The following is a 12439-nucleotide window of genomic DNA, read 5'->3' on the forward strand; positions in this document are numbered from 1 at the left end:
TACCAGGCATACTTAAGCAGACTGTCAAACTTTTGTTTACTCTTTTTAAACGGAAAGTCAGATCTTTTTTTAAAAAAAAAGATGTCTGGTGCGGAACAAGACGCTCACCTGTACACAACAAAGGCAGATCTTTCCCGGCTGTCCTCACTGGGGGAGGGGACGGACAATCGCTAGACCTTTGTCCTCAGGTCCTGGGCATGGGGGTTAGGGAAGACGCGACTTTCTGGGAGTCGTGTAGGCACCTGCACTCAATAAACTACATACTGGTTTTGACCTCAATGACTGCCCTGGCTTAACCTTTGGAGAGGCCCTTCAGTTCAGGGAGGGGGCTTGCTACTCCAAACCGTGGCCACGTCACCCACAAGGACTGGGAAGGAAATGACTGACCGCTCAAGAGTCAGGGACCCCTGTCTCTCCCAACTAGACCCGAACGTCCACAGCCCTCTTATCGGGCTCGCCCCGTGGCGGGCAGGGCCGTGCTGCGCAGGGATCGCGGCGGGCGCAGACCCGCTCAGTATCCCCGCCGCGCCCGCACCGCCACCGTGAGGCCGAGCCGGGGACGGTGCCCCGTGGCGGCGGCGCCTCCGCGCTCCTCTCCGCACCGCCCCGGCCGCCGCCGCGCCGGGCACGGGCGGGGGGATTTTTTTCCCGTTTCCCCCTCTTTCGCGCTCTCGCTCCTGTTCAGCGGGAGAGCCCGCAGAGTCAGGGAGGGAGCGAGGGAAGGGGTGGAGGTGGCGGGGGGAGGCCGGAGGGGCGGATCCTGCCTGGGGGCTGATCCCTCCCTCCCCTCGGCCGGGCTCCGTGGCGGCAGCGGCAGCAGCGGCGGCTCCATTCCCCCTCCTCCCCCGGGAGCGGCGGCGGCGGCCGGGCCGGGGCCCCAGCGCGGGCCGGGAGGGGCACGGCAGAGGCCACGGAGGCAGGCGCGGGAGAAGACCGCGCTCCGCTTCCCGGGCCGCGCCGACCTGCTCGGCGGCCGGCCCGCCCGCGCCCAGGGGCCCCGAACGGTGGGGCCGGGCAGGCGGCTGAGGTAATGGGGGCGGCAGCGGGGCCGGACAGAGCGGGGGCGGGGGCAGCGGGGCCTACGGGGACCAGGGACTGCACGGGGGGAAACCGGAGAAGCGGGGGGCTTTCCGAGCAGGGCGGGGGCGGTGCGAAAGCTCTCTCCTGGAGCGAGGGCGGCGGCAGGGAAGGAGAAGGCGGGTGAGCGGGGGAGCTGAGAAGAGAGGACCCCCTCCCGCAGCCGCCATCTTGTCTCCCCCCCAGCCTTGGATTCCGAGCCGCTAAGCCCCGCCCCCGCCACGCCTTCCAATTGGCCTGTCCAGACGACAGTCCCGCCCCTTGAGTGGCCCTTGCTCCCCTGGGTCCCTCTGACGGGCGGGTGAGGCAGCCAATGGGCTCTCGCTTCTCTGCCCCGCTCATTCGCTGGCGCTCGCTTTCTCTGTCTGAGGGTCGGACTCCACGTCAGGCTGTCTCTGGTGCGCTCGCCCCTCCCCTCTGAGGAGATGTTATTTCCCTCCTTTCTTCTCCGAGGGGTCAAGATTCTTCTGGAAGAGGTGCCCCCTTAAAGGAGCAGGAGCCTTGGCTGGGGCCCTCCTTGTCTCCTGAGTATCTTGTGTGGGGTGCAGGGGATACAGTCTAATTGCAGAAGCTCCTCATTCTTCAGGGATCTGGATGGGGTGGGTGAGCGAGGGGTCAGAGGGTGCCGAGGGGAAATCTGGGGGGGCGGGGGTTGTTGGAGATATTTTGGAGGTGTGTATGTGGGAAGGGCTGTGTAGGTTGAGAAACTCCCGCCAAAAAACTCGTCTAGACTGTAAGCTCCTTGTGGGCGAAACTCTTTTCATTTCCCTCATCAGCAGCCCTTTCCCCTCTAGAATTTCTCCCCGGTGTCTGGAGGCGTGGGTGGGACAAAACACGTCTGTGTAGAGTCTTGCGTGGTCGAGAGATGCTTGAGCAGCCGAGGAGGTGGCAGGTGGGGAGGGAGAAGATGGAGCGGCTTTCATGAAAGGGGGCGCCTCACCGCCTGTCTGCGCTGTTTGGGGTCGGTGTGGAGGCAGATGTTCCCTCTTCTAGGGCCTCGGTGCCTTTGGAGGGGTGGGTGATGAAGCAGGTCTGTTGGCCCTGTCTGCCCCCAGGGACTTGGCATTTGTAAGGAATCCAGTAGCCAAGGGCCTCTGGAACCTGGACAGAATTGCTGCGATGATTCTGTTTCCTTTGGCTCCACATGGGGTGTGTGCCAGCCCGCCTGGCACTGCTCTCAGCCAAATTGGTTTTTCGTTTGTTTCAGTCACACTTTGGGATTGGAAGGCCTTTCAAATAAGGATGTTAATAATACCTTATTAACAAGTAGCACCTAGAGAGCTAGATTGTGTTACCCTCATTTTACTGATGGAGTATGGAGGCATAGAGAGCTTAAGGGACATTCTCCAGGTCACAGAGGGCCAAGATTAGAACCTAGATTGCCCCAGAGCCTCGTTTTGTACCAGACCATAGCACCTCTGTGGGGTTCTTAATTCCCACTGAGAGGAATTGAGCATCGGAAGACCTGGGTTCAAATTGTAGCTATATCACTTACTAGCTTTAGGTTGAGTGACATCTTTCTGAGCTTCTGTGTAGATGATAATAGCTACACCATCTCCTAAGGTAGTTGTGAGAAATATTAAAAGTAAGAGGGCTTTGTAGTTTGGAAAAAGTGCTTTTATTATCACTGTCTCTACTTTATATAGATGGTAGACCCTGCAACCAAGGCGATGAATTGTTTTTCTCTTTGAAATCTTCTCTCTGTTCATATCCTTCCAAGTCTGCCCACACCATTGGGCCCTGTATCCCCAAAGGTCTCTCCTGGTGGTGATGGCCTTGGTAACTGCCTACCGCAGCTCCTTATGAGCTTGTCATCCAGAGAATGATGCGGGAAACTAGGACTTTCTCTTGGCTGTACAAGGATAGACTAGATATGAGTGTTCTGGGAGAGACTTTTGAGGTAACAGAATACATTGAGAGTTTACCTCAGATGCTGTCCAGATCATCTTGGCCTTAGGTCGAATGAAGGTCCTAGACAGGCCACTATAACTGCAGAGATCTCTTGGAGCCACTCTCAGAGCTTCTAGGGTTTGTTTCTGCCTGGAAATGTACTAGTTGGTGTATCCTGGATCAGGGGTTCCCAACCCCCAGGCCGCAGACTGTGGCCTGTTAAGAACCAGGCCGTACAGCAAGAGGTGAGTGGCGGGCAAACGAGCATTACCACCTGAGCTCTGCCTCCTGTCAGATCAGCGGCTGCTTTGGATTCTCATAGGATCGCGAACCCTACTGTGAACTGCGCATGTGAGGGATCTAGGTTGCATGCTCCTTAGGAGAATCTGACTAATGCCTGATGATCTGAGGTGGAACAGTGTTCACCACCCACCCTCATCTGTGGAAAAATTGTCTTCCACGAAACCGGTCCCTGGTGCCAAAAAGGCTGGGGACCGCTGTCCTGGATGCTGCCTTTTGTAGGGAATACCCTGCATACTGTAGTTTGAAGCCCTTAGACCATGTATCATAGGCATGTCAGATACCTTCACCCCTTCACCTCTAGGCAGGGTCAAGGAGTAGGGTTTCTGATCATGGTAAGATGTATTGGGAGAAGACTCTAGTGACTTTTGATTCTCTGATGGGGCCCATTGTTCATGTACAGAGCTTGACAGTGGATGCTGTTCTTGTTTTCTTTGCTAAACCCTTAACTACATGTGTTTTCCATAGTTAGCTGTCACACAGCTTTATGTACATCATTAGAACATTAGATCTTTCCCCATGTTATACTGTAATAATCTGTTTACTTTTCTGTCTTTTCAGTTAGACAGGGCTCCTTGAGGGCAGGGATCATGTGTGTTTGATTTCTTCTTTCATTCAACTAATACTTATTGAGTGGTTACTTAGGAGCTAAGCACTGCTCCAGAAACTGGGGATACAGCAGTGAACAAGACAAACAAAAATTCTTCCCCTCATGGAGCTTATATTCTAGTGGAAGGAAGGAAACAATAAACATAGTAGTAGGTAAATTATGTAGCATGGTATAAGATGATGAATGTTAAAGGGAAAAATAAAGCAGAATGAAAGGTAGATTGCTGGTGGAGGAAAAGGATTTGCAATTTTAGATAAAGTGGTCAGAGAAGGTCTCACTGAAACGTGTTGTTCCCTTGAAGAAATGAAAGACTCAAAGGAGGTGAAGGAGCAAGCCATGTGGATGCCTGAGGGGCAGGTTGTTCAGACAGAGGGGAAAGCCAGTCCTCTTGGTGGATGCTTGATCATGTAGGTGGATGAATGGGTGCGTAAGGGCATCCAACTCATAGTCTCCTGGCCTTCTCTCCTTAGGCCTGTCCCCTCAGTTCCTAGGTGCCATGAGGAAGCCTCGTCGGAAGTCCCGGCAGAATGCCGAGGGCCGGCGTTCCCCGTCTCCCTACAGTCTCAAGTGCTCACCCACCCGGGAGACCCTGACATATGCCCAGGCCCAGCGGATTGTCGAGGTAGACATTGATGGACGCCTGCATCGTATCAGCATCTATGACCCACTCAAAATCATCACTGAGGATGAGCTAACTGCCCAGGATATCACCGAATGCAATAGTAACAAAGAAAACAGTGAACAGCCTCAGTTCCCTGGCAAGTCCAAGAAACCCTCATCCAAGGGCAAAAAGAAGGAATCTTGCTCCAAGCATGCGTCTGGTACTTCCTTCCACCTCCCACAGCCCAGCTTCCGTATGGTGGACTCAGGCATCCAGCCAGAAGCACCCCCACTGCCTGCTGCCTACTATCGCTACATTGAGAAGCCACCTGAAGACCTGGATGCAGAGGTAGAGTATGACATGGATGAGGAGGACCTTGCCTGGCTGGACATGGTGAATGAAAAGCGGCGAGTAGATGGGCACAGTTTGGTGTCTGCAGACACCTTTGAGCTGCTGGTAGACCGGCTTGAGAAAGAGTCATACTTGGAGAGTCGCAGCAGTGGGGCCCAACAGTCACTCATCGATGAAGACGCTTTCTGCTGTGTGTGCCTGGATGATGAATGTCACAATAGCAACGTTATTCTCTTCTGTGACATCTGCAACCTGGCAGTACACCAGGAGTGCTATGGCGTCCCCTACATCCCTGAGGGCCAGTGGCTATGTCGCTGCTGCCTGCAGTCTCCCTCCCGGCCTGTGGATTGCGTCCTTTGCCCCAATAAGGGTGGCGCCTTCAAACAGACCAGTGATGGGCACTGGGCCCATGTGGTGTGTGCCATCTGGATCCCTGAAGTCTGCTTTGCTAACACCGTGTTCTTGGAACCTATTGAGGGCATTGACAATATCCCGCCTGCCCGTTGGAAACTAACCTGCTATATCTGCAAGCAGAAAGGGCTAGGTGCAGCCATCCAGTGCCATAAGGTGAACTGCTACACAGCGTTCCATGTGACATGTGCACAGCGGGCTGGGCTCTTCATGAAGATTGAGCCCATGCGCGAAACCAGCCTCAATGGCACCATCTTTACAGTGCGCAAGACTGCCTACTGTGAGGCCCACTCGCCACCAGGTGCTGCCACTGCTAGGAGGAAGGGCGACTCCCCTAGAAGCATCAGTGAGACTGGCGATGAGGAAGGGCTGAAGGAGGGTGATGGAGAGGAGGAAGAAGAGGAAGAAGTGGAGGAAGAGGAGCAGGAAGGCCAAGGCGGGGTGAGTGGCCCCCTCAAGGGAGTGCCCAAGAAGAACAAGATGAGTTTGAAGCAGAGGATCAAGAAGGAGCCAGAGGAAGCAGGCCAAGACACACCCTCCACTCTCCCCATGCTCGCTGTCCCACAGATACCCTCTTACAGGTAAGCATGCCCAGAAGGGCTCCTTAGGGACTTATGATTTCTTCTTGGGTTGGTGTTGGCCCTGTGCCAGGCCTTTGCTAAACACAGTTGAACAGTATTCTCCTCCCCAAATTTAAACTTTTCCTTTTGACCCCAGGCTCACCTGGCCTGGTTTGTGGTTTTGATTTTGCCCTCAGAGTAATGTATTTCCTTTAGTTCAAAGTGAAATAAAACACTTAAGTTACTTAGAAACTCAGGTGATAGAATATCTAAGACAGTATTTTTCAATAGGGGCACTAAGTGACATTTTGGACAGGATACTTCTTCGTTATTAGAAGTGTCCCGTACATTTCTAGATGTTTAGTATCCCTGGTCTTTGTAAATGCCAGTCGCATCCCCTCCCCCATTGCCTGGTCTTTGTGACAAACTCAAACACTCCTCATGCATGTTTTCAAAAACCCTTGGGGAGGGTAGAACTAATTACCCAGTGAAGAACCACTGTTTCAGAGGATCGGCATGGCCATCTGCTGTCCAGCAAGTTCTGTCCTGGGTATGAGGGGGTGGTGGTGTGGAGAGAACATGCTATTCCTCCTCTTGAAGCTTTAGATTTAGGGATAAGAGGATCATTCAGTTCAGCTGTATAGCTAAGCGCTGCAGACCCCACATTGAGTCTGTAGAGAGCCCATGGTACCTGTTTTAAAACATCAGAGAGGTATCGAGCCATTGGAGGGATGGGAGCTTGGCAGAGAAGCAAGAGATAGGGAAGATTTCCTAGCAGAGGCTCATCTCAGGGGTGGTGTTCATTAAACAGTATACACTGTTAGAGCAGGAAGGAGTCTTGGAGATTGTTCATCTGATGTAGTCCTTGCACCTTCTCCCACACCCCCAGATGAAGAAACTGCGGCCAAGGGAGGTAAAGTTGTTCACTCCTTTATTCATTCAATGATATATTTATTGAGCACTTAATACATGCCATGTCCTGTTCTAAGGGATGGAACCAGGTGGAAAGTGACAGACCCTATACCACAAGAGCTGGGGCTCATGATACCTCTAGATTGCATTCCTGTAGTCCGTCTCTCTTGATGAGAAGGGTAGAGAGAAAGGAGTTTTGGGGAAAGAGTTGTGTGAGAGCTATGAATAGGCAACCAGACTTGCCAGGCTGGGAAGAAGACATAAGTGCGAGATCAGAAGGGGGAGGCTCTTATTGCCAGCTATTACCCAAGTTAGAATTTCAGTGACTCTGAATGTGTTTTCTAGTCACAGAGCTGTTCTAGGTTATTCTTTTTCCTGAGGTAAGTGGGTGGATGCTTAGTTCCCATCTGTAGGGTGGTTTTACCCTGAGGCTAGAATCTTTGGTTGACATATATGTTGTTCTAGATGCCTCTTGCTGGGGCCAGCAGAGCTTGCTGGCTAAGAACCAGACAAACCTACATTTGAAACCCATTTCTGTCACTTAGTACCTTTGTGACCTTTGGCAAGTTGCTTAGCTGCTCTAAGCCTTAGTTTATTTGTAAATGAACCCACCACATAGAGTTGTTGTGAGAAATAAATGAGATAATATAAGTAAAGCACTTAGCACAGTGTCTGGCAAATAGTAAGTGCTCAATAAATGGTGGCTACTGCTGCTGCTGCTATTTTATTATTACTATTCTTTTCCCTACCTGCACAGATGCTGTTGGGATCCTCCATGGCCAAGAGGTAGAGGGAGGCTGCTGCCTACATCTGGGCAGGTGTGCTTGGCATGGACATTGGTCGGGATCTGTCCTTTGGGGAAAGGCCTAGTTCTTGATTTTATAAGCTTGGCTTTGGGGCAGGAATGTCTGACTGTGGAGAGGAGCAAGGCCTAGGTGAGCAATGTCCTGCCCAACATGCCCATCCTTCTAAGGTTTCAACTTGTTTAGCTGCGCTTATCTTTGTTTCAATGGAGTGGCATGAAGAGAAAAAGGAGAGGAAACACCACAAGAGCACTGAGGCCTTGCTTACCCTGTGGATAACCAGTCTGGGGATGTATCGTGGTATAGCAGAGAGATCGTGGATTCAAATCCAACCTGGATCCACCATCTTATTAGCTGTATTAGTTACTTTGACAGTTTATTCAGCTTCTGTTCCTATGCTGCCTTTCCATCTTTTGTAAAATGAGAATAATGATACCCACCTTGCAATATGGATATTAAAGACAGATATTATAGGCTTGCATTAGTTCCTCTCCTACCCCTTTTCCTCCCCCAAGGAGTTACTGGCTTAAACCCTGACCTTAAGACTTTTGAGTAGTTTAGCCAGCTGGGTTTTCACATTTCCCATCCTCTTACATCTTTAGATCCAATTTTTTTTTCATTTGGTTCAAAATTAAACAACATTTTTAGGCTGTTGAGGTTTATACCATGAAAAACCAGAGGTCAAACAAGTCTAAGGGGTTGCATTGGGCTCAGCCTGGTTGTGGGCTACCCCCTGGTTTGATGGGACTCTCAGCCGCAGAAGGCAGGAAATAGTGGCCACATTAACCATAGCTTACCCAAGTTCCTGTTCCCTTTTGCTGCTTTTATAAGAGGAGGCTGGGGGTATTGAGGCATAGGCTTGTTTCTCAGTCCATACCTGGAACAAAGAAGTCCAGGACAATAGGAAACGGGGTTCTGGGAGATGGTTCTTTTGGAGGATTAGGACTGCAAGGCAAGAGGTGGAAAAGCAAATGAAATAACTCATGCTGAATCTGAGCTGCTTAACTTTACTGTCCTTTTCAAGCCTTTCTCTGAGGTGAGGTATTTGGCCATTTTATTCTGTCTTCCTGTATAAGGTTCAGAAACGAACCAGGGTCTGGATAGGATGCATAGGCTATAATCTGGGCTGCCCACTGACCTTGTCTTTCACTTCCGTGTGCCTCTACTCAAGGTTGAACAAGATCTGTAGTGGTCTCTCCTTTCAGAGGAAAAACCAGTTTATGCAGCGGCTTCACAACTATTGGCTGTTGAAGCGGCAGGCACGGAATGGTGTCCCTCTTATCCGGCGCTTGCACTCCCATCTGCAGTCCCAAAGAAACGCTGAGCAGGTAGGTGCAGTGGTGATTTGAGGCTGGTAGAGGGAGGTGGAGAGTGAAGGAAACGGAATGATGGTTGGGGTGGGGCTGGCACCCCTTCTTGATCCCTCCATGGAGCCTTTGCCTACCTGTCTGGGTGGTCTATCCCAGGAACAACCCCCAGCACTACAGAGATCTTCAAGCAGCTCCTTCTGGATAGATGAGGCTTGACTTTGTAGAGAATTCTAGGGGAGAGTGGAGAGCATGCCTAGCTTTCCGTATATGTGGGGAAAATCCTCTAGATGTAGCAGAAAGCAAGAAGTAGGCTGAATGAGAGCCAGGGTGGCCACATTGTGTTAATTAGGAAAAGGCGCCCTTTCCTCAAGACATTATACTGCCATCTGCCAAAAAATGTTTCATAGTAAATACACAAATTTACTATCTAAGCTGTAGCACACAGCCTGTCCAATTGTGGTGGCTGTTAGCCATTAGCAACTGGAGTTGCTGCATGTTTAATGTTTTCTGCTCCTAATTTCTCTTGTTTTAACTCTTTAGTTCTTTCTCCCCCTTTACCTGTTCTATTCTTTCTGCCTTTAAGTGTTCCCACACTGCTGCTCCAGAGATGAAGCAAAGCTTTATGTGAGTCTGGTGCCTTCTGCATTCTGTCTGATCTCACTTTTGCCTTTTGTAACTAAACTCCTGAAGTATAAGCCTGTATCTGGCCCTCCTTGAACCTTTTGGTCCACCTGCTCCACTGAAGCCTCCCCTAAAACATCAGCTACCTTCTCCCAGGAAGTCTTTCATTATATTCTCGCCTGATTGATCATTGGGCTGCATTTGACACCACAAATGACTTCGTCTAAGAGCTTCTCAGTGATACCACTTCCGGCTGCTTCTACCTCTCTGACTGTACCCTATGCTGATCCCACTTCTTGCTCTTTAATAGTAACATTCCCAGTGGCTCTGCTATCTGCTTGTTTGCTTGGAGAACATGTCCAATCTCATATTTGACAATAACTGTGTAATAGCAGCTCCAGACTTTTTGTCTTGTCTTCATCCCTTTTTTCTGCCATCAGTCCCTCAGTGATGTTTCCATGTTGATGTTGTTAATTTGTAACTCAAATATTGGAAATTAATTATCTTTTTTCCTCTCAGTAAACTTATTTCCCCATCGTTATGGTTCTCCCCTCCCTCCTGGACTCATATCAAGAGTTCCCCACCTTGGAGTTACTTTTGACTCTTTACTCCCTAAGGGCCATTGTTAATCATCCTTTAAGCTGCTTTGGGGGCTTTATCAACATGGCTTTTTGTCTTCATTCTGCAGCTTTCCTGCTCATCCATGCCCTCTTAATCTCAGCAATAGCTTTCTAGGTGATCTCCAGCCTCTAATTCTTTCTTTGATCTTCAACTGGTAGTTTCTTATTCACATGCTGTTGGGATCCTCCATGGCCAAGAGGGGGTGCTGCCTACATCTGGGCAGGTGTGCTTGGCATGGACATTGGTGGGGATCTGTCCTTTGGGGAAAGGCCTAGTTCTTGATTTTATAAGCTTGGGTTTGGGGCAGGAATGTCTGACTGTGGAGAGGAGCAAGGCCTAGGTGAGCAATGTCCTGCTCTTCCATTCTCTTACTTCCTCTTCCAGAATATACTCCTCTTTCTAGGCAGGCGAAGTTAAGGCTCTTTTGCCTTACATTTGAAGCTTCTTATTAGCTGTATCCTGGATCTTCCTTGGCTTTTGTAGTTCTCCAGCATCTCTGTTCTGGCCAGCCTGTTTTGTTTACCAAGCAAAGAATCACTAATTCTGCCTCTACATTTCTGCCCCTTTCATCCCTTTGGTTCCAGAAGAGACCTTCCTTACTACTATGCCCATCCATGTCTGTCACCTGCCTGTATGTTAAACTCTAGTAAGATTCTTCACCAGGAAGCTTCTCTGATCTAACCTCCACCTACTCAGATCTTCTATTTTGTATCCTCTTAGCATTTTATTTCCAGTTTATATTATTAATTTGTATTATCTTTATGCTAATACGCCCTTGTGCTTCAAGCTCTGTCTCTTCCCTTCCCCTGACTCCAACTGTAATCTTTTCTAGGGCAGGAATCGTGATTTGTTTGTTGTTGTTTTACCAGAGTATGTTCAGGCTTATAGTAAGAACCTCACTTTGTTTTCTAGCCAAGTGAAAGCTCTAGGGTGAAATTCTTTTCACCCCGAGGTCAGTTTTCTTATGAAATTCTTTCTGACCCAGAGGGCCATAGCTGCTCTCTGGTGTACCTGGGGGTAGGGGGAAGCAGTCCCAGATCCTACTCCAGCAAAGGTTATTGCTTTATGATGAAGAAACAGTGCTATAATACTGGGGCAGCTCAGGAGGAAGGCATGGGGTAGAGAGGGGTGGAAGGGCTCTTGGAACTGTGGGTCAAGGAAGGGAACAAGACTTTTACCTGCTGCAGCCCCATGAGGCTTGAACAGGGAGAGGACTTTTGCAAGAAGGAGGTTTCTAGTCCCTCTTCTCTTCCCTCCTGTAGCGAGAGCAGGATGAGAAGACAAGTGCAGTGAAGGAAGAGCTGAAGTATTGGCAGAAGCTCCGGCATGACTTGGAGCGGGCGCGGCTGCTGATTGAGCTGATTCGGAAGAGAGAGAAGCTCAAACGAGAGCAGGTAAGGAGGAGCCCCCAGCCCTAGGGCCCTAGTTCAAGGCCACTTTCTCCCAGTATTAGTCTAGTATTGGGAAATCTGGGAGCCCCTGCCTTATGCTAGCTTTCTCTCGCCCCTCCCTACCCAGGATTGTAGGCTCCAAGATCTGCCTACTTTGTATTAGATGTGGTACTACTGATGGTTTCTATAGTTTGGGTTTCAGCTCCTGGTGGCCTCAAGCATAAGCTTAATATCATATGCCTGGGCCCGTCCCTGTATTTTCTGATTCAGGAAGTCTCTCAGAGGGAGCCTGGCCTTGAGGATTTTGGAAAGCTTCTTAGACCATTCTCATGGGCATCATCAGTTGAAAGCCTCTGGCCTGGGAACTTCTGAGGGTTCCCACTTGACTCTTAAACACTTATGGTCTTGAATCATTTAAATTTTCTATTTCTCCTCTGTTCTAGGAGATTTTAAGCCCTTGAGCATAGGAAATGTTGAAGTAGGTAGGGTAGCATAGTGTTTAGGAACATGAGCTATGGCACCAGACTGCCTGGGTTTAAATCCTGCCTTTTCTACTGACTACCTGTGTGACATTAAGCAAGTTTTTTAATCGCTTAATACATCAGTTTTCTCACCTGGAATATGGGGTAATTATAGAGCCTACATCATAAGGTTGTTTTGAGGATTAGATGACTTCGTCATGTAAAGAGCTTAGAACAGTGCCTGGCACATAGTAACAGCCAGAGAAGTGTCAGCTGCTGTCATTATTATTATTATCAAAACTCTTTGCTTCTCTGAAGTGTCTACTGCACATGGCAGAGAGCAAATACTATTAATTAAGTGGATGAAAAGCCAAAACTGTTCTCTCTGGTCTAGGAATAGCAGCTGTCACTCGCATGCTTCAGAGGCCCAGATTAAAGATATTCCTTTCTTGCTAGGCACAGTGGCTCATGCCTGTAATCCCTGCATTTAGGGAAGCAGAGGCAGGAGGATAGGTTGAGT

At 49.7% G+C, this 12439-nt stretch overlaps 1 protein-coding gene across 6 annotated transcripts in view; it reads left to right on the plus strand.

Annotated features, from left to right (window-relative positions):
* Positions 1-897: 897 nt before the first annotated feature.
* Positions 898-12439, plus strand: part of BRPF3 (bromodomain and PHD finger containing 3) — a 35603-nt gene continuing 24061 nt past the window's right edge. For 3 of the 6 annotated variants that reach the window (XR_008526144.2, XM_054557427.2, XM_054557428.2), the window contains exons 1-4: positions 1159-1475; positions 4348-5821; positions 8687-8843; positions 11330-11461. Coding sequence is in view for 5 of the 6 variants with exons in the window: in XM_054557427.2 (XP_054413402.1) it covers positions 1391-1475; positions 4348-5821; positions 8687-8843; positions 11330-11461 (1848 nt within the window). In the remaining variant the exon portion in view is untranslated. Of the gene's footprint in view, positions 1028-1158; positions 1476-1563; positions 1681-4347; positions 5822-8686; positions 8844-11329; positions 11462-12439 lie in introns of those variants that run through there. The other 3 variants (XM_002816805.3, XM_024248791.3, XM_009241794.4) reach the window with 3 other exon arrangements.

The sequence above is a fragment of the Pongo abelii genome, chromosome 5 (genome assembly GCF_028885655.2).
Source record: "Pongo abelii isolate AG06213 chromosome 5, NHGRI_mPonAbe1-v2.0_pri, whole genome shotgun sequence".
Classification (NCBI taxonomy): domain Eukaryota; kingdom Metazoa; phylum Chordata; class Mammalia; order Primates; family Hominidae; genus Pongo; species Pongo abelii.